Source organism: Agelaius phoeniceus, chromosome 6, assembly GCF_051311805.1.
Source record: "Agelaius phoeniceus isolate bAgePho1 chromosome 6, bAgePho1.hap1, whole genome shotgun sequence".
Classification (NCBI taxonomy): domain Eukaryota; kingdom Metazoa; phylum Chordata; class Aves; order Passeriformes; family Icteridae; genus Agelaius; species Agelaius phoeniceus.
In genome coordinates, this window is record NC_135270.1 from 3,127,784 (window position 1) to 3,154,898 (window position 27,115).

General features: G+C 39.2%; 1 protein-coding gene across 2 annotated transcripts in view; it reads left to right on the forward strand.

Annotated features, from left to right (window-relative positions):
• Positions 1-27,115, forward strand: part of PRMT3 (protein arginine methyltransferase 3) — a 56,638-nt gene that overhangs the window by 19,844 nt on the left and 9,679 nt on the right. Inside the window, exons 10-15 of one of the 2 annotated variants that reach the window (XR_013182642.1) lie at positions 7,644-7,722; positions 12,553-12,740; positions 14,735-14,821; positions 18,958-19,072; positions 26,634-26,684; positions 26,878-26,966. Coding sequence is in view for 1 of the 2 variants with exons in the window: in XM_054634758.2 (XP_054490733.2) it covers positions 7,644-7,722; positions 12,553-12,740; positions 14,735-14,821; positions 26,634-26,684; positions 26,878-26,965 (493 nt within the window). In the remaining variant the exon portion in view is untranslated. Of the gene's footprint in view, positions 1-7,643; positions 7,723-12,552; positions 12,741-14,734; positions 14,822-18,957; positions 19,073-26,633; positions 26,685-26,877; positions 26,967-27,115 lie in introns of those variants that run through there. The other variant, XM_054634758.2, reaches the window with a different exon arrangement.

Here is a 27,115-nt window from a genome sequence, read left to right on the forward strand (position 1 = left end):
GAAAGATGAAAATAAATTGGTTTGCCTTTCTTGTATATATTTGTTTAATATTACATGTGTCAGTGAACTAGAAATTAGAAATCTGCAGTTTTTCCTGCCCTGCTGTGATGTATGTTATTTGAAGCATGAGCTTAATTTAGTGTTGAGGTCACTAGTTTCAAGGATAGTTTAAGCCATTGGCTTAAACCAGTGATTTTTTAAAAATAAGCACATTATGGTTGGTGATTTCTGACAGTATGGTGGCTTCACTGGAAATGTAATTTTAGTTTTTTCAGAGAAACTTCTGATCAGCCTCCTAATATGTGCACCAAGATTAATGTTCCCAAAATCACATTTCTCCTTCTGGAGCCCAAGATTTGGTTTTAAAGGGAACCTGGACAGTTGAGCTGAAGTCATGTTGTAAATCAGTGCCTCTAAGATGAACTAAAGGATTTCAGGACTCAGCTCTTGTAAGAAACAAAGTATTGAGTGTTGGATATTTTTCTTTTGTGTTCTAATTTACTTTTTTTTAAATGTGAAAATTACATAGCCACGTGCACTTCAGTTAATTAGGTATTCTAAATATTTCAGAGTGTTAGGATTTTTATAGGTTACTGCATGACAGAGATAAAGAGGACAATGCTGTGGAAGTAAGATTGATAGTTGGACAGGGTACACAATGTTCCAACACTGTCCAGAAAGGAACATTATGTTGTCTAATGCAGATGAAGATTCTTCTTTATCTGGCTTTCTTGTGTGAATTTGCTTTTTCATTTTCTTCCCTACATTTTATAGTGTGAAATCAGTTCTTAATATGTGAGCATGAGAGTGAAAAAGAATTCAGTATATGTCAGATTTTGCCTCTTTATGCAGAGAATCTGTGTGGACTGGCAGGAAAATTCTCATGCTTTTCTTTGTAACAAAAATATGAAAAGTTGCTGTTTCTGTTTAGAAAACAAACTGCTTTCAGATTAGTGAATATCAAACCTTTGGTGGAGCCATAGCTTTGTTTTGCTTGATACAGAATGCTGCTTAAGACCAGTACATAATAAGCTTGGTTTTTTTTTAGAGCTGTGTTTGGAACATCAGAAAATTAAAAACAAGTATGAGGCAAGAGAGAGGAAAAATACTGCAATCTCCCAGGATTGTTTTTAGATTAGGCTTTCTGAAAAAGCTGTCACACAGAGCAGTGTCTTGTGAAAGGTACAGCATTGCATTATGAGCATCTCAGTGTGATGGTTTCTAATGATCATTTATTTAATTGTAGAAGTGACCTATGACTGCCACAAACTGCTTGCTCTTATTCCCTCTCTTTCATTTATAAATTTGTTCCCTTAAATTATGGAAAAATGGGAGAAGCATCTTCAATATTACACAGTGAGCAGGTGTGTGTGTGAGTGCATGTGTGTCTTCGTAGAAATTTGTATTTCAAATGCATACTTACCATCTTCCAAAATAGTAGTTTCCCAGTTTAAATTCCTCTGGATATGAAGAGGCTGAATGAAGAGCAGCTGTACCTTCAGTGATTTTATTTAAGCCTGTGAAAGAAATTAGCAGTGAACATGTTTGTAAATTCTAAATTCAGCTTCTGTGTTTGACAGTGTCAACATCAGAGCAGGGCATTTCTGTGTCTGTGTTCAATTCAGCCCAGTGTATAAAACACAGAGGAAGGCAGTGGGAGGTGTGAAGAGCTGTGAGCTGTTCTCTTGGTGTCCAAAAGGCAGCTTGCTGAAGGTTGAGGGCTCCTTGGGCTTCAGAGGCCCAGATAAAGCTGTTCAGGCTTTCACTGCAGAGGCAGCTGGACACTGTTTGTGCCAAAACTTCAGTGAAGTCTGCAACCTGACCCAAGGGACTTCTTGTGTGCTGTGAGCCAGGAGCACAAGGGAGAGCAGTGGCTGAAGGGCCACTTCACCCAGTGAACCACATTGCCTTGAGAAAGAGTACCAGAATGGCCAGGGAATAGTCTGTGCCAGTAACCAAACAGATTCTCTAAGGAAAAAATCAGTCAGTTCTTGGAGAAGGGTTTTTTGGAAGTAAGAACAGGTGGATTTTATAGAAAATAATACTGCTGGCCTTGTTTTTGTGGAGGTTTCCCTGCCCAGGACTGTTTGATGGTTTGTAGCAGGGCTGCAAGCTGATGCATCATTGTAAGCGCTTAAATGAGGGATGCTGCACTCCAGGGGCTCTCCAAAATGCAGTTTATTGTATCCAAAATGCAGTTTATTGTATCCAAAATGCAGTTTATTGTATCCAAGAGGTTCCAGCAGCCCAGGGTGGTGGGTGACAGAGCTGTGCCTACAGCTGGCAGCTCCAGCTGCAGGCAGGCCTGGAGACCCTTTGGTTTTGGTTACAGTGCATTATAGACTTTTCTTTAGGTTACAATGCATTCTATACTTTTCTTTAGGTTACAATGCATTCTAGACTTTTCTTTAGGTTACATTGCATTCTATACTTTTCTTTAGGTTTCATTGCATTCTATACTTTTCTTTAGGTTACAATGCATTCTAGACTTTTCTTTTGGTTACATTGCATTCTATTCTTTTCTTTGCTGAGCATCTTCATACAGTAGAACCAATCTCTACCTTAACTATTATCTCTAGCCTATCATAACTACTGTAATTACCATATTCATGTCACTGTTCTCCAATCACTAAAAGTCAGTACATTACAGTTTAAGCTAGAAGTTGTTTTTCAGTTTTCTTGCAGTGGAAAATTCTGAGACCTTTTTCTACTTGCAGCTTTGCTGCCTTGTTTGCCTGTGCTGTCTTTCTGGTGGGTAAAAACATCTTCTTGTTTGGGGTGGGTTTATCCTTTGCTCTAAGCCATAAAACCCCTTCTAACTCACACACCCTCTGCCTCCTTGGTTATCCAGTGAGACTGGCTCAGCAATTCTTTTCTTCTATATCAAAACTTGCTTCCATCTCTATTCCTTCTTCATATTCTACATTCAAAAATCTTTCTGCCAAGCATCCATATCTGTGAGACTTTCTTGTCAAGTTTTCATCCTTCCTAACACATCATCCTGCCTGCCTGCCTAGAGCTCTGATATGTGAAACCTTTAAAAACCTTAATTTGTGTAACTAAAGAGTTGTATACCAGGCTCTCATATTTTGTTACTTGTCTGCTTGTATCATAAGTCACCTACAGATAAATCCCTTACCTCTTATTCAGGGTGTAGCCTTACATGTATTCCTGGGCAGGAAAACATGACATACAAAAGTGACTGAATTATTGCCCCCATATTTAGGTAGGGTAATTGTAAACCTCATAGGCTGCTTATTGAAAAGATGAGTGCAGAAAGAAACAAAATGTATGCAATGCTTTTCTGGAATGTTCTTGCACAGCTGCATCTGTGTGCAGATTTTTCTTGCCATCAGTATTGTTTTTGCTTCCTTTCTCTAGCTAAAACTATAAAGCTAAAGGTTGCTAGTTTTATTACCTTGAGAGTATCTGCATTTCTTGTTTGTAAAGGGGCTCTGCTATGAGAGACAATTGCCTGAGATGGTTGTCTCAAATACAATGTTAATGTACAGCATAGACTCATAAATTGGGTTTTTTTAAATGCAGTGCTTTATGGTACTGAATATGCAGCAGAGTTATACAAGATAAAACTGGGGAAGAGATGGACTGTCAGATTAAAATACACTTAGGATACAACCAAGTACTTGTCTTTTAATCATGTCATTGGTCAGATAGTTAATATTTTCTTTTCTCCTTTTTCTTCTCTTTTTAAAAAACTAATTTTGAAAATACATGAGGATGGGCTGTGAGCAGAGGCATTCAAGATCTAGGGAAAGGACAAGGAAGTGAGCATGTCTGAAACACTGGAAACCATCTTCTCTCTCCTTCCTCCTTTCCTCTATTTCTGTGAGAGATACAGAATTATTTCCTTGCATGATTTTTTTTTTTTTTTGTCAGCACTAGTAATGGGGATCACATTTCTGCTCTTCACATCTTCCCATTTGGTGTTCTTACTTTTATTGGCTTAAGGAAACAACAGGGTGTGCAGAATGACAAAGTCAAGCTGTGACACTGACATTTGTGAGCTTGCTCTGTCAGTAATGAATTACTTCCTCTTATTTTTTAAATTAAAATGTACATGAGAGATCAGCATGAGGGCAAACTTGGCATGTGGGAGATGGTGCTGCAGCAGAGCATGCTCAAGTGTTTATGTGTGGCTGCTGCTTGTCATTTAACTGTGCTGCAGGTTTGGAGGGAATTTTGTCAAATAAAAAATATTTTTTCATGACCTAGAGTGTGCCACATCAGTTTTGTGCATTTGTTAATGCCAGATTAAATTTTGTTGTGTTGCATACCTTCTGTAGCTTGCTTTACTGTGTAGGCCAGTGGAAATCTTGTAGTTGAAAACTTCAGTTTAAGACAATAATGCACTTTTTTTTATACCACTGGGGATTAAAAAAGATGAAGTTGACTCTCTGGGCCCATGATTTGATAGCTGTTTTTCATCTCATTAAATGTTCAGTATTGGGCCTTACTAAATCTGGAGAACCTGACCAGGTTCAGTAATGTTATAGAAAATAATAAAATGCAATCTTTGATAGCAAGTGGAGGGGAAAAACAGTGCTTATTCAAGTAGTTAAACAATGCTTCTAAATTCTATCTTTACACAGGTTTTTTTCAGCTGCACCAACAATTCTGCTAATTCTTGCTGTTGTAAACATGCTAATCCACTTTTTGATGCTTTTAAAGAATTTAAACTCTTTTTCTCTACGAAAATTATCATGTAAATACTGAAACACTGAAGCTAAAAGTACTTGATCAGTTGGTAAAATATTTTTATGTAGCTTTGAATTAAAATGAAAATGAATATGACAATGCTGTAGTATATTTGAATATTAGGGAAAATACAGAATGCAAAATATGATGGCATCAAAGATCTGGGAGCCTTTTATAATTCTGTTAGGAACACAGAATACAGATACCAAGGATATATAAGAAATGTAGCAATATTCACATTCCTAATGGGTTCGAGGGGCTCAGTGGGTGTCTCTTGGGCTGACATGAGGCAGGGCAGAGCAGAGTGCTTGAACAGAGTTACTGACAGTGCTGTATCTCTGTTCCTGTCCACATCTGTTTATTTGTTGGCAGCTGGAGAACATTTCGTTTCAGCTTTGCAAATCCAAAAAATAAGGAGTTTATGTTTCTTCTGAGAAGGAAATGGCCAGCTCTTTAGTAGAAAATGTGTCATGGGACAGCATAAAATTTAAGGAGTTCTGTGCATTCAGGTTGTCTTTAACAGAGAATGTCACCTTTTATGTGACATTCAAGATTGTACTAATAATATGCAGCTCACAGATTTGTATCATAGAGATCTCTTTGCAGGCATTGATTTTGAGGATGTCACTACATGCTTAAGAAAAAATCAACCCTTGATCATTTTTGGGGGTGAAGCAAGAGTTCCCCACAGCATCCCAGGACAAAATGTCAGGTGTAATTGTCTTTCCAGAAAGCTCCCCTACAGGTGGGGCAGTAGGCTGTGAAATTGCATTCTAACTTTCACTACAGGTGATCACAGCACACTGAGTAAAGTGTTTTGCTGTAACTAGTAAATGACTTGATTCAGTACCATTGATGGTTTGTGTAACTTACAGGAGTGCTAGAATGAATGGGGAGAGAGAAAACTGGGAGTGGAGGGAGAACCAGCAGTGCCAGAGTGAAAAGGTCAGGGAAAGAATGGTGAGAATTTCTCTGTATTTCTCCTGAGAGTGTTTTCCAGCTGTTCTCCTTGCACAGGCTGGCAGGCATAGGTAGAGGGCAGAAAGAGGGAACTGAAGACCTAATCCATAAAGATGTCATTTTGTGAATTACTGACTCTTGGTAGTGATCAGTCTTCAATATGTCTTAGAGGTTACCTTTAAAATACTATGAAAACAGCTCATTTTCAGTTAAAGGTGTCTAAAAATACTTTTTGTGAGCTAAACATATTCTATTCTTAACTGCATAAAAAAGAAAGCCGTGGTTCCATGCTGTGCTTTTGGCTTGCTGTGGGCATCACATGATTCCTGCCTGATGCAACTGGAGCTCCAGGCCTTTTCAGCTGTTCAGCCAAGCTTACTGACAACAATTGCTCACAAAGCAGTGGTCTTCCTCCTGGGACTTATTCTAAGGATGTACAGAAGCTGGGCAGTAAAGTAGAAGAACAGACAAGATTGGGAAGAAAAATTTTCAGTGAAGCACTATTACCAAAAGAAACAGATTGAGAAAATGACACGGCCATTATTTTCACACTGTGTTCTCTTTGATTACAAATATGTCATGCTTCAAGTTTCTGGGGTTTTCAGTTTTGCTTTTTTGTTCTGAAGGCTGCAGAAAATGGCACTTACAAGCAATTCTGAAGTTTAAGCATTTTTTTAAGATCATTGAGTCCAACCCAGCACTTCAAAGTCCAGCACTAAACCACATCCCCAGGTGTCACATTGACATGAGTTTTAGATCCCTCCAGGACTGCTCTGGGCAAGCCTGGTCCAGTGCTTGATGACCATTTCAGTGAAGAAATTTTTCCTAACATCCAATCTGAAACTTCTCTGCTGCAGCTTCCTAGCTTTTCTTTGGTAAATGACTGCAAAGTCTGGACTTCAGTTGTCCATTTTGTTCTTGCCAACTAAATGAAGCCACGTGGCTAAGCTGTGTTCTAAGTAAAATGAAAATGAGGCTGCTGAATGACAATTCAAAACCTTTGTTGGTGTTTGTCGTAATTGATTTGGTGTTGTGAGGATGTAGATGAAATATGTTTCAGTATTGAGTGACAATGATGCTCAAACATGGAGGACAGGAAGGGTATAAAATCAGTATATCAGTGGGAAAACAAAGGGCTGTATATCTCATCAATCTGCAGTTTATTTAGAAGTAGTTGAGAAAGGAGATGTTTTCTATAAAATGCTAATTTTGTTTGATACTTCTATTCAAATATTCAAATAAGGAATGTTTCCCTGTTTCAGCAAATGACTCACTGAAGTTTACAATAAATTATTCTAAACACCAATAGCAGTATCCTATGCCATAAAATTAATTCCAACACAAAAAAAGCCCTCTGCAAATCTAGTTGTTACCATTTTTATCCTGGAAATTTGGCAAGTCTGGGTGCTGCTAGATGATGTAGAACACCCAGGGAACCAATGTTTGGTACATGATTTATTTGCACCTCTCTTAGTGAGCACTGCCAAAGGTGATACAGGGCACCATGAGGTTGCAAATATGGAGAAGCAAAGATGCATTCCATTTGACCTTTCTCTGACAATAGTTTCAGTGCTACTTGCAGATCTGAAGGGGAAGGGCTTTTATTTTTATTTTTTTTAATTTTATTTTTCTTGGAACCTCACAGTTATTACTAAAAAATCAATACATGCAGCTTTTCACTTACTTTGAGTTGAATTCAATGTCTTTTGTTGTTGTAGGACTGTTGTTGGGTAATTGTTGGTGTAGATGGTGGATTTATTTTCTCTGTGTGTTACATACTTGCAGTTTGGGAAATTAAAGATGATACTTTATAAAACAAGTTTTAAAGTGACAATGCTGTTGTTGTAAAACTCTTTGGATATATGTGTTTATGATGCTCTCAAACTGTGTTGATAAAGCCTCTCTGTAGAATGACTAAGTATAAGAAACACAATGATTTCTAAATTCTCTCCCTTTTCTGTAAACAGGGTTATTTCCTTCTCTTTGAGTCAATGCTGGATTCTGTCATCTATGCAAAGGACAAGTACCTGGCAGAGGGAGGCTCAGGTTGGTGCTCACTTCTTTTAATAAATTCAGCTCTGGGGGAAGCTAAATGAACTCAGAGACTTAGAATAAGCTGTGCATGGATGAGAAAGTTGCCAGTCTCAGTGAAAAATGTTTCCATTAGTAGGAGCTTCAAGACATTAATTTACTGTATGGGCAATAGGAGAACATTAGATGGGGTACCAAGGTCTCAAGTTAATGATCTTTTTAAGAATAGAGGGGGCTATTTATTCTTAAGTACAGACTAAATTTTTCCTCCCTATTTCTTCCCACACATGTGGGTATTTGTTTCCCCCACCCTGAAATCCAAGTTTCTGCATAAATATGAGCAGAGGAAAAGAAGTTTTGTCTTGTAATATGTGATGCTGTTTGAGTAAGCTGCTGTGGATTTGAGGGAAAGTGGATAGGGTGTTTTCCTGAGGCAGGGAAGTTGTGTAGGGAGGACATATTTTCAAACATGAAATAAATGGAATTACACTGTGTCAGTTCAGCATATTTATTCTGGTGGTCATATGGTCTTTATTTTTATGGCTTGAGGGTAGGGTTGTGACAAAACAAAAGTGTTTGCTTTGGAGTTCTTTTACACATTTAAGTAGCTTAGATACTGTTATCTTAAGCAGTGTTTAAATGTCTGTAAGTGTTTATTCCCCATGTGGTGCAGTTTTGTGCATGAGTTCTGCATGTGCTTAATTCCTTTGTCAGTATTGTATTTCATATTGACCTTTTCAATTGTAGTCATCAGTCTGGGGTTTTTTTTCCCCTTTTGTGCTAACCATGCACACAGTTTCACTACACTGACCTAATGATTGGATTAATGACAGTGTCACAGTGCTTGCTGCAGTGCTTCCCTCTGGTTGCAGTGAGTTCTTGTATACTATTGACTGCTGCAGGAAAAATGGGCTCTATGCATTTGTTCACAAAGCTGAATATACAAGCAAGCTGTGTCTTAGAATATTCAGTAGCCACTTGAGTAATGTGAGAGAATAAGAGCTTTTTTTTGTTTTCAGTAATGCAGAATAGTCCAGCCACATCAGGAACATAGGTGTGTACTCTGTGTAGATATGTGCTGATAATTTTACACTGCAATACAATTAAATCCAGGGACATTCCCTAAAATCATAAGGAAACATTTTATCTTTAGCTACTACTTCCAAAGCCTTCTGAAAAGGGCCAGAAATTTCTGACCTCTATTTAAACTGTATTGTGGGTGGGTTTGCTCTTGGTTTGTAGCTCCAAGAGATTCCTTTGAGAGATGGGGTGTCCTGGTTCTGCAGTACACTCATCCTTTGGGGTCTGACAGTGGTCCTGGGCCCTTTTTTCATTCATGACAAGGCACAGAGTGTTGTACGGGCACTGATGGGATTTTCAGTTCTGTCAACAGTTTCTTTAAGGTGCTTGCAGTTGCTGATCCTCTGCCAGCTTGTCCAGCAGGTGACAGGCTGTGCCCTGGGCCCATGAGAAGGCTGCTCAGCAGCACAGACTCTCCTGCAGCACAGCTGAATTGCACATCCAAATCCAGATGAGCCAGAACTAAGAGTTCACTCTGAGGTGAAGCCTTACCAGAGAAACTCCTGAATCTGCTTAATTTTGTCTAAAGCCACTTGGTACTATTGAGCCCAAGATCATTATTACAGAGAATGTTTGAAAGCTGAAAAAAGCAATAGCAGCAGCTGCAATTTGACCACATCTTTCAGTGGCTGAGCCGGGAATAGAATCCAAATTTCCAGATATGTGTTCATGAAGTAATGGTGTTCATCATCATTACTTCAGCTCAGCCTATTGGCATGCTGGAGTGGATTGTGCCAAACTGTCTAGGGTGATGTGTACAGTATAGAATAGCTTTGTTTGGGAACATAACATTTTTGCTGCCCAGGGCCCATCTGTTTGTTCTTTAGAGCTGTTGCTCAGGTAGAGATTTTTTCACACACTTGAGTTGAGGGGTGACAAAGGTAAGGAAGGTTTCCTTTGTCATTCAAAACATAATACATGCAAACCACAGTGCTCCTTCACACCAAAATGATGATGGCATTGCTGTGTATCTGGAGGGTGGCTGTCTCCCCTCAGCATGCTGCAGTTAGTGAGGCACTGTGAGGGCTGAGGGTTCCCATCCTGCTCTCCCCAGCCCCGGAGCTGCCCTGGTGACGGATGGCTCGTGGGCACCGAGTCGAGAAGGACACAGATGGTCAAAGCCATGAATCTGGGAGAGCTGGGAGCGCTGCGTGCTCCTGGCCAATCAGCATTTTCCTCATTTCACCTGTGAGAAGGAATAATTACTGAATTATAGCCTTAATGGGAAAAAAAAATGACAAGTCTGTCAGGATTGCACGGGAAAGTGTTACAGAAAGAGCAGAGGATTTCCAGGGAAATCAAGGGAGATGGGAAATGGCAAATGCAGTTTTATGCAGGTGCTTTTAAATATGTACAAAACTCTACAGTGTTTAGGTGATTCAGATAGCATTGCTTACATTTTCAGTCAAATCACAGTACAGTGTATAGGACATGGGTAAATTAATGAATCTCTGTAGTCTTCTGCCTGAGCCCTGTTGGTGGAACACAGATTTCTTTTTGTGAAGTCTGAATAGACATTGTCTACTTTTGCTGCTATTAATAGTGAAAATGCAGATTAAATTGGAGCATTTTGTGTTTACATTTTCCCTTGTTCTTAAGCACATTGTATAATCGATCATGAGTTCCACTGCTGATTTAAGGATTTGCTGTAAGAACAAAAATTTAATAAAAACTGATTATGATCCAGTTCAAATATTTTACGCTTGATAGAGGTGATTAAATTTCTCTTTGGTTTACCAAATATCCCAGAAATTAGGGCTAGTCAGAGGAAGAAAGTTTATAAAATGGTTAATCATGTATTGTTGTGGGTTTAATTTTCATTTCCAGTGGAACTACAATGCTCCTGTGTGTTCTGTAACCAAGGACTGCCAGTCTTTTCATCTCTCTTCCCACTGTGCCATTGCATCCTATGAAACCCATTCCTCTAAAAAATAATCCCTCCAAGGCTCTTAGCCCTTGCTTTCTGTTGTTTGTATCACACTATCTTTTAATTTTTGGACCATCAGCGGTTGCTGCTGAAGGTGTGAACGCTGTGAGGCAAAGGGCAGTGCTGTACATAGACACTGTTAAACAGCAGTGGGAAGGCTTGCAGGAGCAGTCTTCATTCAGTGGTGGCTCCAGAAACTACCTGCAGCTCCTCCCAGCACCACAGATGGTGTGTGACAGCTGTCAGCTGTGCTGGAACCGAGTGATTTGTTTTGGACAGGACAGTCCAACTGTCTTCTTCCTGTTAGGATTCTTATCAAGCTGTCTTGTACTGCTCAGTGAGTTGTGGGCTGTTCCTGGAGACACTTTCTGCTCCCGTTTCCTCAGCTGCAAAGTAGATGTGATGATAGTTTACCAATTGCATTCCAATTTCAGCTTGCTCATACTTATTTATTCTGCTTGAAATAGTCAGCAAGTGAGAAAAATGGCAGTGTACTTACTTTAATGTCTTCATAGAACAATAAAAAACTTCTTTAGAGAAGCTTATTCTTTACAATCACTATTTATATTTCCTTTGGCCTAAAACTGTGCTCACTGTGTGAAAGGTCTAATTTCAATTTGCTACCTCCGTCTTCAGTATTTTGCAAGGTAGAAAATACTGCTTTTCTGACCTACCAATGATTTATTCATTTTGATAAACCGTAATTTCAAGCAGAGCTGAAGACAAAATTAATTTTACAGTTCACCAGATTCTGGGGGGAAGAGAGACACTTGCCTTCCGTTGTATTAACACTGCTCCTTTCATGTATTAATATAAAATAAAATTAAATTCAGTAGCGTGTTTTAGTTGACACTTCTTTCTGAAATCAGGTCAAGAATTCAATGTATAGGACTTTAGAGGCTTTAAAACTCTGAAGAACAAAACATGGGAATTTCTTTCTGAAAAGAAACCTGGCTAAATATAAATTGAGCTTCTTTTACTATTTGTTAGGGTTATAGACAGCCATGTACATAGCAGCTCTTCTTTGTGGGTTTTCCAATCATCAGGTGAGATTTCCAAGAGATTGACTGACTTTGTTGGCAGCTGTTAAAAAGGCAAATGTCAGTCTTCCACTACTATTTGTAAAAGCTGTAAATAGTTACGTGTTCTGAAGATGTTCTTGGGAGAAGGACAAGCACAAATGTGAAAATAATGCAAAATGATAGCTTTATCCTGAAAGTGGGAGGGAGGGAATCCATGAGGCTCCCTTCTGTCTGTTGGGTCACTTCCAACTCTTCAGATGCAGACAGAAAAGTGGTTATTTCCAGTACACAGAAATAATTTTTTAGGTTGTAAGGTAAGAATCAGCCAGAGCTCATAGCAAACAGGAATAAAACTCTTGAGTAAGAAGATTTGCTTTTTTCTGAAAATAAGGTCTTTTCACAGAGGTTTCCTGGTATTACAAAGCCCTTGCCTGAATTTCTGTTTGGGTGTCCTTCTACTGTTATGGAATATATTTTAGGTTAGTCTCTGTATAGAAACCAGAATAGGCTGTTCCAAATTATTTTCTTCAGACATCAAATTTCCACTAATTTTCTGGTAGTGGGATTCAACTACAAAGACATTTTGTTATGAATAGGAAGTACCAGACTAGTGTGTGAAAATTAAATTTTTGTGTGTAGTCCCTTCTGTAGACAAATGGGACTCTAGAAAGTAAAGTAGCAGAAGAAGTGTCTTGTCCAAGAGCTAAAAAAAGTTCTTTTTTTATTCTTTTGAGATGTTACCACTTTTAGACAAAGGAATAAAAAATCCTCTGTGTGTGCAAATAAAACTTCACTACTCTGTTTCTGTTGTTACAGTTTATCCTGACTTGTGCACCATCAGTCTGGTAGCTGTTGGGGATATGAATAAACATGTGGACAAGCTGCTTTTCTGGGAAGATGTGTATGGCTTTGACATGTCTTGTATGAAGAAAGCTGTCATTCCAGAAGCTGTTGTGGAGGTGCTGGATCCAAACACACTGATATCTACAGCCAGTGTCATTAAGGTATGCTGTCATTAAGCATATTACTTAATGCTTAGGAGGCAGATGAGAATTTTCCTTGGTTTATGGAGGAGGAGGGGCTAAAATTCACATGGCACACACTAACTTGGGCATTTATAAATGATAAAAGTGCAGTAAGGTTCTTGCTGCTAAGACTGGAGGTTTGTATGAACTGCATTTTTTACCGACTTTGGAGCTTTTTGTAAGGTACTTTCCTCATATTTAGACTGTTCTGTTCTATGATTTCTTCTGTCCAAAGCCAAATTTACTTTGGCAATGCTCTACTGGTAACAGTGCATGCATATCCCTTTCTAATCCATGCTGTCACGAGCAGCCACTGTCCAGCTCAGATGTAGGGGCTTATCAAACTTTGTCATTATGCAGCATGTAGCATAACTGTTGTGCTGAATGACTTTATAGTCATTTGTTCTCATTTAGCCCTCATGGTTTTTAAAATAACTTAAAATCAATGCATGTGCTTGTTTGCTGGAGTTACAGTACAAAGCAGTAAAATTAATGAGTTGAGGAACAGTGGCATTATAGATAAATTGTTTTAATCAATAGCTATCCCACAGAACAAATGGATTATATTTTGTAGGGAAGTTTAAAAATGTTCCCATTCATCATTATGATTATTACAGAAGGTACTTTGGTGTGTTTGCTCACATCAGGTGCTGCTCGTTCTATATAGTTCATAATGTAAGTTTTCAAGGTGCAAAACATTCCCTAAAGAAAGACAAGGCAGCATGAAAATTCATAGAAGGCTTTGGGTTAAAGATCATCCAGTTCCAGCTCCCTGCTGTGGGCAGGGACACCTTCCACTACCCCAGGATTGCTCAAACCTCCCTCCAATCCAGCCTTGAACAATTCCAGGGATGGGGCAGCCACAGCTCCCCTGGACAGCCTGTGCCAGGGCTTCTCCACCCTACAGTAAAGAATTTCTTCCTCATATCAAACCTAACCTGCTGTCTTTTACTTTGGATCCATTCCCCCTTGCCCTGTCACTCCATGCTCTTTGAAAAAGTCTCTCTCCATCTTTCTTGCAGACTGGAGGCCACAGTTAGGTCACCCCAAAGCCTTCTCTTTTCCAGGCTGGCCAATCCCAATTCTCTCATGCTGCATTACCTCTGGACTCACTCCAACAGCTCCATGTCCCTCTTGTGCTGATGACCCCAGAGCTGGATGCAGAAATCCTGCAGAGAGGAGGGAAGAAGAACCCCATGTACCCACAGAGGCTGGGCACCTCCTGGCTGGAAGGGAGCTTTGCAGAGAGGAATTTGGGGGGTTCTGGTTGACTCCAAGCTGACCATGAGCCAGTAAAACACACCCTTGTGGCAGAGGCAGAGCCTCCTAGGCTCCATTAGGAAGAAGACTGATCACCAGCAGCTCAGGAGAGATTGATCTTCTCTTGCACCCCAGGGAGTTGGCTGTAGCCCAGGGAGATGAATTCTGGAGTGCCCTGTCCAGTCTCAGGCTCCCCACCCAGGGCAGGAGTGAGATGGCTGTCCTGGAGTGAGTCCAGTGAAAGGACTGCAAAGGGGATTCTCCAAAGGGCTTTTTCAAGCTCAGTTCTTCTGAGATGGATACAAAGGCAGTCTGGCAAATGAAAACCCCCTGGTTTTGACCCACAGCAGTTTGTAGTTTACCATTGTGACTACAGGTCGAGATGCCTGTGAAAGCTGCTTACTCTCAACAAGGGCCAGCTGCCTTCAAGAAGCAGCTTGCTGAACAGAATGAGCTACTATGTGTAGTTCCATACCACTGCTGCTCAAAGTGTCTTGTTTATATGGATTTGTGAGGAAGAGGAGTTTCAGGTGTTTTGTCACATGGGATTAGGTAGTTTTTTTAGTCTCTTCCCGTTTTTTGGGAAGCTGAAATAGTATTGCCTTATAAAAGTTGTCTCATAATGAGAACAACTGAACAACCTTAGTCTAAAGGGAGATCTTAATTGCCATTCCTCACCTTTACTGACAGAATTTTATTATCCTTTCTGACAGCATATTGACTGCAATACTGCATCCACTCCAGACCTGGAATTCTCTTCAGATTTCACCCTGAGCATTACAATGAGCACACAGTGTACGGTAAGACAATTTCAGTTTCTTCATCCATGGCTGGTATTGCATTGGACTAAGAGACAATCCATTAATTATCCTTCATCTATCATCAGTCCTTGCCTTGAAACATTCATTTCTGCAGTACAGAGGTGTCAGATGAGCTCTTTCTGTAAAGAGAGATGGATGTAAAGCTGCAGTAATGGTGTTATGGGGCAATGCAGGTAGGTGAGGAAAGGGAAGGGTGAGGAGCATTGGGATCTTTCTGTTTTGTTCTCTAGCCCATCTTCTGAAATACAAGAAATTCTGGTGCACTACTTAGCTTGCCTAAGTAATGCATTGAGCTTTCAAACATTACATTATAAGCAAAGACAGGATAGCCTAATTTTTCAGCAATTTTCTTGTATATGCAATACAAATTCTAAATGCTTTCTAATAATTTATTAAAATTCCATCATCAAATTTGACAAAAGAGCATTACACTCTGAAATCAGTAATAGAAACTGAAATTTTTGCCCTCTGGAGTATTGTGAAACTTCTAGGAGTTTCATGCTTAAGTCACATCACAAAATCAAATGTAAAGGGTTAATTTTTAGCTTACTTCTAATATATTGAGATAATTCTGCTACAGCTGGTTTATTGGGATTTTGCATGAGTATACAAAGAAGAGCTGCAGGCTTCCTGTGACATGGAAACAAAGAATATGTTTCTGTATGATATAAACTGCTTAGGGTGGTGACAAAATCTTGGGTGCCTGCATCAGGCAATGGAATTCCTGGTTTGGATGTTAGGTCATGCTGCTGCATTTCCCAACGTTTTTGCAGAGTAGCAGTCTGCATCAGAGTTTGTTGGTGTCAAAAAGTGAAATATTCCCACATATGTAGTTTAAATCATGATCATTTTTAATTAGTAGGTGTGTACAAATATTTCATATTTACTTGTCAGTTATCACCAAATTAGGTGAATACACAGTAACATTTTTGGGTTTATTAAATGAAACTCTGTATATTTTACTGTGCATACAAGTGGAACCCCTTCTGTTTCAAGGTATCCTAGGATAAATCTAGTTGCCTCAGGGCAGAGTCAGGTTAGATTTGAGATCAAGCTCCACTGCAGCCCTGGTTTAATTTTCTTAATTTGGCCATATTTGAATAACTGATTAAACAGGAATCTTTACAAAATTGTGGTCATCTTTCTGCTGTTTGGGTAAAGTAAAATAGCTTATTTTATAAACATTGTTTTCCCCAGCACTAAGCTCTTACAAAAACTTAATTTCTGTTCTGTGATTCTGTAGCATCATTGGCATATAAATCAAGATGTATCCCTGCATTTTATGACTTCCAAGAAGAAGGGGAGGGAAGTGAGGCAAGAGCAGTGTTTCTGAAATTTTGCAGCAAATGCAGGTTCTAAAAAATGATCAGAATGCTGTAAAGTATTTTGCACTTCATCATTTAGGTTTATTGACACTTGGAGTGAAAATTCCAGTTTCTATGATGGATTGTAGAAGTTTAGTTGAAGGTTGACAGTTCATCCATCATATCAGGCTGCCTAACCTTGCAGTAAATGAACAATAAAAGTCCATTATTTATGTCGAAATTTTTGAGGAGATGCTTTAAGATTGCAATTTGTCCTTTAAAAATAATATTTGATGTTTTTCTTGTTTGCATATGTTTTGTTGTTCTACTGGCTTTTAATTTTCTGCATAAAAAGCAAAAGTTGCCTTCATTTCCCAAAATTCTAGAGTTTGGTACTTCTCTCTTAGAATTTTTCAGGGTTTTTTTAAAATATGAGCATACTAAAATACTTTTGCTTTATTTACAAAAAAATACTCCACAAAAATAGTGGAAATCCATCTTTCTATGCTTGTATTTCATTTCAAAGCAGCTTTTCCTCAGCCATGGAAGTGTGGAAGCAGATTTGGTTGTCTTATTCCTGCTGTTGCCATCAACATTGCTGATAGCAGAGCAGTGTTACCATCAGAACTAGGGCTGTCTCTGTTGAATAATCTGTCCTTAGAAACTAGGCAAATCATTATCATTTTTAATTAGTAGCTGTGAACAAATAACTTCATATTTACTTGCCAGTTATCACCAAATTAGGTGAATACACAGTAACATTTTTGGGTTTATTAAATGGAAGTCTGTATTAGACATCTTTTTAGGCATCTTTAAGACGTCTTCTAAGACATCTTTTTAGACATCTTCTAAGACATCCTTTTAGACATCCTTTTAAGGCGTCTTTTAAGGCGTCTTTTAAGGCGTCTTTTAAGGCATCTTTTAAGGCATCTTCTAAGGCATCTTCTAAGACATTTTTTGTCATTAAAAGATGACCAAAAAAAAGTAGGGGCACATGTTATTGAGGGTACCTGTTCTGTAGGGTTCTGTTGTTTGTTCTGGGGATCCCCTTGCAGAGCAGCTGGGGGTTTGCAGTGTCCCTGGCTGTGTGGGTGGGTTTCCATGCTCCCTGCCATGCACTGTGTGCCTGCAGAGCAGTGTGAGGCAGGCATTGCTGCACTGGTGTGTCAGCAGCATGGAGTGCACAGCTGCTCTTGCTGAACTTGGTTTTGCAGAAGCTTTGCACTGATGGGGAGTAATTTAGCAAGTAGTTAGAGGAAAGGGCTGTGGGCTCTTCTGGTTGGAGTGTGCAACATAATAGTTGAACAGCTAAACTCTCAGCTGGCATCTCTAGGAGTAACAGCCTTATCAGGGTCTGCTGCTTCCTCCCATCAGCTGTTTGTCTGTCTTTGCTAACAGGACAGGATGCTGGAAAGGCTGACAGGAGTCAGAACCATAATTGTAGTGTTTTAGCAACTCATCACCACACTTGCTGTAGTCATGGCTTGGAACACCCCCAGGATCCTCAGGCAGGAGAGGCTGCCCTTCGTGGTTCTGTGGCAAAACCTTAGAATGCTTTGGCTTGGAAGGGATCCTAAAGATCCCCTGGTTCCACCCTCCTGCCATGCCCAAGGGGTCCCACCCTTGGATCAGGTGGCTCCAAGCACCACCCAGCCTGGCCTTGAACTTGCAGGGCTGGGGCATCCCCAGCTTCCCTGGGGAACCTGTGCCTGGGCCTCACTATCTTCACAGTAAGAGTTTCTCCTAATGCCAACTCTAAATCTCTCCTCTTTTAGTTTAAAACCGTTCCCCCTTGCCCTATCACTATCTGCCCATGTAAAACAATGTTAAATTCCTCTAAAATCTGTGCTCAGTTTTTCCTCAGCTGACTGTTTTCTGGGTTTGGATTAAAGGTACTAAGGACATGAATGCCCAGCCATCGTGGTGAGCTTGTGTAAAACAGAAAAGCTGTGCAGTTCACAAAACTAAGAGCATAACATTGACACATCTGATTTGTTTGTCCTTCCACCTGTTTGAAACTACTCTCATACTTCTATGTGACCAAAAAACCCCCTAGCAGAGTATTAGGTCATGCTCATAAGAGATGAATCTCATGTCTTACTGTAGGTGCATCTTGAGTGTATTTCAGATGCTTCTGTAATATAATGAGCCATAGCCTTAAAAAATTATTGAGGCTCTAAATAGTTTTTTCCTTCCAGATGTTCAAGAAATTAAATAAGCCTTCCCCAAAAAAATCTAATACACATAAGAAATAAAAAATTATTGAGCAAAAAGAAACATTTTAAGTATGATCTTTTATGTGCTGGTTAGTCTTTTAGAAGTTTTGAGACAGGGTGGTGAAGTAGTTAATGCTTTTTTCTGAGAATATATTGCTTCTGTTAATTTTTTTCTTCATTCCTTGCATGCTTTGCCACAAAGAAGCTTTTTGTAGCATTAATTTTATATATGATTATCTTAGCTTTCAAAGATTGAAGGTTTTCAAAGTGTGAAATGGTTGCATGGAATCATTATATTAAATTGTTCCAAAGTATTTTCATTGCAAGTTGACTTGATTTTGGTCCTACAAAGATAATAGCAGAAAAAACCCCATCAATTACCCTGCAGAAGTGCATTTTCCTAATAAAGAGCTAGAGTTTGTCACTGTTGATTTTAATGAGACATCTGGCTAATATCAGTTAGTAGATGCTGCTAGAAAAATACTCCATTAATTGTATTCTAAGTTGATCACTGTGTGAGCTTTTGAGATAAAATATAATGGTGATTACCCTCAGTGCAGAAATCAATTGACAAACTTTCTCTTTTGTTTGCAAGCATTTCCCCTGGGAGCCCATCAAGGTTGATCTTTCCTAGCTGAATAACAATATCCCCTGAGAGGAAAATGGCACTATCTCTTCATTGCTCCCAGGAGATTTTGTCAAAGAGCAGGGTATGTGTATAAAAAGTGGGAGGGAGGGAGGAAGGGGGTGAAAGAAGGATAATGAACTAGAGGACGTGACTGATGTACTAAAACCACCTTCAGGAGGAAAAAAGAAGTTGAGTTGACTAGAGAAAATTATTCTAAGGAAAAAAAATCTTTGCTTGTTAAAATTTTCTTAAGTCTCTGGCAGTTTCATTTCTTAATATCAGGTTTTCCGCTTGGGAGCCAACTAGAAGTATTACCATATGAATCTTTGGTTCCAACCTTAGGTGAGAAACTAAATTTATTAAGCTAGAAGTTGGAAATCTGGTTTGGGTACCACAGTAAAATCCACCTTGAGTGCCTGATTTCTGGGTAAAGGAAATGCTGCCCTACCATGTTACAAAGCAGGTTTTATCCTTCTCATCTGTTTACTTTTCTGTAGCCTGCTCTGCAGTGACATCCAGATTATTAATCTTTAAACCACAAAATTGCTGGGTTTTAATTGCCAGAGGTTTCTTTTCCCTGTGATAAAAACGCAGCAGCTCTGCTGCATGGATGACAAACATTCCATCTCCATGCTTGGATAAACTCCATCAAAAGCACATTATCTCCCACTTCTGTGGCCAGCTGTCTAATTGTATTTGTTGTAGCCACTCACTGTTGGAACATGATACTGGTGAAGAGCAAGAATGATAAATTACTCACTGTAGGTGATAGTGATGATGATGATAATTTTTAATTTCCTTGTTCCTAAGTGAATTGGTAAGGCTGCCTTTGAGTTCTCATAAGGAAAGGAACAGTCTCATTTGTTTTGTCCTGTTAAAATGCTGCATGTACAGCCAGCCATTTTCTTTAGGAAAAAAAGCCTTAGTATTCAGATGTATTTGAATTAAAATTTAGATTTTTCTTTGCATTTCAGCTAAAGGCTCTGAGTGGAAGATTGTAAATAATGCATACTCTCTTACTGTATGTTAAAGCTTTTTCTGGTTTTATTATATTTGGTACATGTTACATGAATAAATGGGGAGAAAAATAGTCTTGAAGTCATTTATCTGGGAGGGAAGAAAAACAGTTTGCAGACAAGTGAATCTTACTGGGAGGACCTGCCTAAATTACAGGTATTTCGTATGTTTGCATGGACACCTTAGAAACCCTCAGTAATGAATGAAGACCTTAAGCTACATGAACTCTTCATCAAAATGTGGGGTTGACAAAATCAAGTAGGAGTTTGTGGCTGCTATTTTAATTTCAGGAATATTTTATTCCTAACTGAGTGAACTCTCTGTTGACCTTTGTAGGATGTTGCTCTGCAGCCTCAGTAATGTATATCTATTAATGTATATCAAATCCTTAATGTTTCCTTCATTCCTAATTTGGCCACCTTAGTTCCCTGGGTGAATACCTTGGCTTTGTTTTGGAGTTTTTGTCCTCATAGCTTGCCTTTTCTCCTGGCAAGTTATTTGAGAACAGGAAGAATAATATTTTGGTCGTGTTTTCTAATATTTACTGTCCTTGTCAGGCTGGAGTTGTAATTATTTATTACCAGTTTAAAGTCATTTTTTTATGTTTTCCTCTTTCATGGTATTCAGGAGACTGGCACTTGAAAGATTTTTCCAAAGAAGGTTTAAATTCTTACTGATTAGTTGTAAGTGAAGTTGTAAATGAGCTGTCAAAGGTGTCACAAAAAGATGAGAGAAATTGCAGTAGGAGAAAAAACAGCTACCATTAGACTTAAAAAAAATAAAAAACAAGAGGAAAAAGAATCCAAGGCAGTAGTTGCAAAGCATCATTTAGAATTTATGGAGAAGTTATTTTTCTTTAGTTTGACTTGTAAAAAAGATGTTTAGTTTGACTTGTAAAAAAGATGTTTAATGAAAGTCTGGCCAGCCCTATATTTCATTTTAATATGCATGTGTCTGTGATTGCTTCCAGTATGTGATTTTTTTCCCTTATATTTTGCTGCATGTGATAAATTACACAACAAGAAGGGAGGACTGAATCTTACTTCAAGTGGTAGACATTGGAAATTTCTTTTTTTGTAGTATTGCATATGTAATAGATGCTTGTGATTATTATAGCTGCTGTAATTTGAGATACTGTTCAAAAGTTAATGAAAGGAAAATATTTTTGAATTTCACTTTTTACAGAAGTATTTCTCTGAAATGCACTTAAACATAAAAGATGCATAATTGTGCATTTCAACATAAACATCAACAAGTTACAAAAAGAAAGAAGGTATAAATTCCTTAAAAGAAGATAGTAAACAAAGCCACAATATTATAGCTAGTCTTTTGTTATCAAATATTTCAACTTTGGTTTGTGTCAGTTTTTAGCAGCACATCAGTTTCTGAAGTGGTGCAGGGCTTTCACTAATACAGCTTGAGAGTGGTGGTGGTTGTTTTGGTTTAGGGGTTTTTGGAGTGTGTTGAAACAGACCCGTGTGATGCTGTCAGAGATTTTAGTTTTGCAGAGCTCTTTCAAGGAAGACTGAACCATTGGCTCAGTTGGTCAGGAACAGTGCTCATAATGCCAAGGTTGAGGCATTAATCCCACATGGGCCATGAGCTCAATGATCCTTGTGTGTCCCTTGCAACCCAGAATATTCTGTGACTCCCACTGCTTTATGGAAAAGCAGAAATTCTAATGGTTTTAATCAAGCTTTTTGCAAAATGCTGAGAGGACAAATAATTAGAACTGTGTTGTGTCTCTGTGCCCTTTGATACTTTTCTGGAGGCATACATAGAATTCTTTAATTGCAAAAGACCTTCAAGATCATTGAGTCCAACCTCTAACCCAGCACTTCTAAGTCCAGCTCTAAACCCTGTCCCCAGGTGCCACATTGACATGACTTAAATCACTCCAGGATGGTGACCCCACCACTTCCCTGGACTGTCTGTTCCAATGCCTGACAGCCTCTCGGGTTTCTGCCCCAAGGTGTTAGAAAGTCTCTTTTCTCCCAGCCCTGCAACCAAAGAAGAAGTCAGGATTCCTGGGTTCTGCTTTTCAAGGTTGTTTATTTTCTCTTATCTATTCCATTCCTTCTCTGACCTGCTGAGATCTGTCCAGCAGGTTGGGCTGTGGCACACTGCCCTCCTTTGGGGTGGTGTTGGCTTTTCATACTACAAACTACCTGTGCTTTATTTACAATAATTTTCCAATACCCATCACCTATGTTAGACAGTCTGTCTCTACTCTAAATCAATCCAGAAGTGCCACCATCACAGCAGAAGATGGGGGACAAGAAGAAGGAGAAGAAGGACAGGACATGCCCAGATTCCTCCATCTTGTCTCTTGAACCCCCATTCTAAAAACTCCAAAATTCTACTTTTCCACCCTGGGACAAATTCACTATCATTCTATTCAAATTCCTGTGGCTCATAACTCCTCACACAAAGTTGGGAATTGTTTCCATGGGCTAAAATCAAAGGCACAGGTGTCTGTGACTCTGTGCCAAGGTCTCTGAGCTCTTTGCCAGGGTCTGGAATCACCCAGGGCAGCCAGAGGAATGTCCTGGGTCCTGACAACAGCCCTTTTGGTGAGGATATTTTCCTAATATCCAATCTAAACTCCCTTGGTGCCATTTTCTCAAGGCCTGTTTTTAGGGAGTTGTACAGAGTGAGAATGTCCCCTCTGAGCTTCCTTTTTTCCAGACTAAACCCCCCCAGCCCCCTCAGCTCCTCCTGATCAGATTTGTGCTCCAGACCCTGGCCCAGCTCCATTCCTTTCTGTGAAGCCTCTCCAGTGCCTCCAAGTGTCATTCCAAGTGTCATTTCTTGTGTCATTCTGCAGAACCACCTGGTGGGTTTAGGAAGGCTGGGTGTGCTCTTTGGGAGGAGTCTGTAGGGATCTGTGTAGCTGCCTTGAGATCCCTTTGCCTTGGGCCAGGCAAAAGATGACAAAACAGCTCAAAAGCAGAAAGATCTCAGAACACTGCCAATATAATAAAAATTTTAAGCATAGCCTTGTGTTTGAATGAGCATATATGAATATGCACAAACTATGGAGGACCATACAAAGCAATCAGTTTCTCAAGAACAGCTGGTGAATTTATTACCTCCTATAGGGTGTATATAAATAAAACTGAAAAACAGTTTTATTCAGAAATAAAACTGAACTTACTTCATGAAAATAATGTCTAATTTAGATAAATTGAGTACCATTCAGGGTGGTGTTACTGGCAGGGCAACACATGCAATCTATCAAACAAAATCTTGCATGTGAAATCAGGGAGAGGAAAAGAGGGCTGGATGTTACTGGGAGGCTTTGGCATGGAGTTGAGATGGATCTTGTTCCCTGGAAATTTGCAGATAACTTTGTTGAACAGCAGCTTTAAACGTTTTCAGTTTTTTATTTTTAAACGGTAAGCCATGGCTATGTGCATCAAAGTGGAGTATATTAATTCAGTGCTTTTTTGCTTTTTTGGATTTCCTCAGCTGTAATTGGCTTGTAGAGTAGCTTCAGGTGGTCAGTAACTACTGGGTTTGGTACTAGACTTCTTATTTTCCCAAAGGTTTAAAATAGGAGAGATGGAGATTAAACACACTGTTGGTAAAAACTAATTGTATAGTTGTAACCAATTTCAGAAGGAAATCATCAAAACAAGTGTGTGTCTGGTTGGTTATTTGAATTGGCTCAAAAACATTTTGAAAGTTATTAATGAAAGATACTCATTAGATTTCTCAATTGCAATATGTGCTCTTACAGTTGGTTTTCAAAATGTCATTCAAGCTCTCCCCTCAATGTATTTAACTTAAAAAATATAATTTCTGTTCAGCTAAACAGGGCAGGAGTTGTCTCTTGACACAACTCACCAGAGTGTGTGTTTCAGTTTTGGGGTGCCTCCACTGCCCAGTTTTAACTGACAAAATTTTGAGGAATTCCAGAGCTGTTCACAGGAGCATATCCTCAGGAACTTGAGCAATAATATTTTTCTATTTTTGGTTTCTTCTGGCTCAACAAATATTTCAGTGTTCAATATTGAAGGACAACTATCCATTTTGGAACATAACATGAAGAAATTAATGGGTCACTGTAGAGCTCTTGTTCTCTGTAATCCCTGGAGCTCTGATTAAGGTGATCTTTGTGATGTGTCATAATTATTATTAATACTCTGGATTAGCTATTCAAAGTCAGTGTTTCAGGTTGTTTCAGACAGGGAAACCACTGATACTGTAAAGAAGAAAATAGTTATTTAGCTAGTAATTTACAAAAGGTACAAATCCTGTTTCCCTTAACACAGGAGAAGGCAGCAGGGAACACTTTCTTTGCTTGTAACTTTTCAACCTGAACTTGACCCCAAAAATTAGTTCCCTGGAGCCTTTTCTCAGGGCAGCAGGTTGGGTGTTTCTGTCACCTCTTGTTACCAAGTGTATGAACATTTGCATCCACCTTAGCTAGGTCTGTCTGCCTGGAGCTCTTGGCTCTTTGATCCAAGATGTAGCTTGATTGGCTTGTTTTCTCTGGAAGCCAGGTTTTTTTCTTTCTCCTCAATTTATTTTTGTTGTCACAACTTTGTTCTCCTGCAGTAATCACATCCTAATTCTTATTTGTAAGTGTACCAGCAGTATTGAGCTGACAGTTGAAAAATATTTTATATGACTTGCTAGATCTCTGACTAATGTCCAGAAAAGATTGTGCATCAATAAAAGTAGTCTGATGGGTCAATAGAACTTTGTCAAAACCTTCTCAGTCTGTACTCAAAAGGCATATTAGAGACAAGGCTTTAATTCACTTAGGAATGAGATTCTCAGATTGAGTGATAGGGCTTTACTAAAGGGCAGGAAGAGTTGCTGTTTCCACTGTCTGATGCTCATTTGTCATGAAGGGCTCTCAGTGTCTCCATGGTTTGTTTTGTATTTCAATCCTTTAGCCACATTGGAGTTTGGAACTTGCCAGGCTTGTCTGGAGTGCCCTTTGTTGAAAAGCAGGTACTTTAGCATAGTTTTACTGGTTTAATGTATTTTATTCTTCATTGTGTTGGCAACATCTGTTTTGGATTTAGACTAGAGAGGAAAAATACCAGAATGACTTACTCATATGATATATTACATAGTGCTAAAACCCTGTTCCCTAATTCTGTAAACATGTTTTACTTTTTTTCCATCACTATCTTGTGTGAATCTACATGAAGGGTGTGCTACAGAAACTGTCCTTTTTAGCTTTTCAGAACAACCAGTTTCCTGGTGCTGGCCTAGGAGAAGAAGCCTGGTGCAGTAAGAGAGAGGTTGCAGTGGGTTGTTTGCAGTGAGTTTTCATGGGACAGGCTTGCCATTGTTGCATCATTACTTTCTTTGGATGCAGCTGATGGGGGAGAGTCCCTTCCTCCCATGGCAGGGATGGAGAGTCCCCAGCTGAGTAACTTCAGCTCACTGTGGTTACTCAAAAAATCTCTTTGGGTTATTTCTTCAGGCTGATGTGATAGAAAAGCACAACTGCCTTGGTACCAGGGTCTGATGTGCTTTAGCCTTTTCACAGGACAGGAGAAAGCAAACAAAGGTAAGCATGGACAGGATTTCACAGGTGAAACTGAAGTGGATGTTTTATTAGCATCTTCCCATTGTTTATTTGGGTTTCTGGGACTCTAACAAGGCATTTTCTTGTCAAGAAAGCAGTCCAGTGTTGAAAGACTGAGTTGAGGGATGGTGTCAATATAGTGGTTTGTGTGTAAACATTTTATATCTCTTAGTATTAGGAAGAAATTCTTCCCTGTGAGGGTGGTGTGGGACTGGCACAGATTGCCCAGAGAAGCTCTGGAAGTGTTCAGGGTGAGGTTGGATGAGGCTGGAGCAACCTGGCTTGGTGGAAGTTGTCCCTGCCCATAGCACAGGGCTTGGAACAAGATGATCTTTTAGGCCCCTTCCAACCCAAAGTAGTCTATGGTTTCTTTTCCTATTCAAACTGGAAGAAAAGTCCCACTAATGAATTAGGCACTGAAGAGAGAGGCTGTGGCTGTTAGGAGTGGGATGGCAGGAGGAGCAGAGAAGAAATCATATGGAGAGTTACTATTAGAATTGATTAGCTGCTGGAAGGGCCAGCAGGAAGCATTTGTGAATGTTTTTCTTTATCTGTGTGTGTAGTAGAGGAAGAAAAGGTTTCCCTGCCTGGTGGTGCTCTGCCTCTGTTCACAGGAAGCTTCTGTGGAAATTCCTGTTTAGCCACACAGGGAGTGAACAAATCCTGCAGAATCCCTTGTGGGAGGGACACTTGGTGTGAGTTTACTGAGGGTCATGGGCAGGAGAAGGACTGAGTTTTGTGCTTGTGGGTTTGCACATCTGAAAGGCTTTTTTCTGGTTGTAGTTAAGGTGTGTGTGGGTTGTTTTGGAAATTCATACTAAGATCTGATGTGTAATAAAATGCAGTTACAGTGGGCTGAATATTCTCAAGTAGAGCAAAGGTATAATGGCAGCATTTTTTTTTTTTAACCTAGGATTTCTAGCATACTTGAAAGCATAAATATAAGCTTGTTGCTCTTGGTAAACACTTGAAAATAAGTAGAAATTCCAATAAATGCATATATGAATCAGAATTTTTCTTGAGTGTCATTGTTATTCCTTTATCGTATTTACATTTTCACCTCTTTTTTTTATAGGCAATTGCTGGTTACTTTGATGTATTTTTTGAGAAGAACTGCCATAACAAGGTGAGCATTTGGAGTTATGCATTTTTTAAATGTGTTTGAGAGATGAGGATTTTATTTTGTGTCAAGGTGTTTGGCAGTGAGTCTGTTTTGCTGTAGCAAAGACTGCATGTGCATCTGTGTTTGGTAATTGATTGATGTGGTGTGATATGAAAAAGATTGTTTTTAATCGAACTCTTGAACTCTCCCATTGCAGGTCTTATTTTCAACTGGTCCCCAGTGTACCAAAACACACTGGAAACAGACAATTTTTCTCCTGGAGAAGCCAATTCCTGTAGAAGCAGGTACATTTAAATTCAGTTGGGGTACAACAGTAGTTGTGTTACAGTGCTGTTACCATTAAAGCTACATATAAAATACTTCAAAAATTACATAAATTTCAAGTTCAAAAAGAGCTAGTAAATAGATCTTTCAGCTGCTGTTGAAGGATTTTT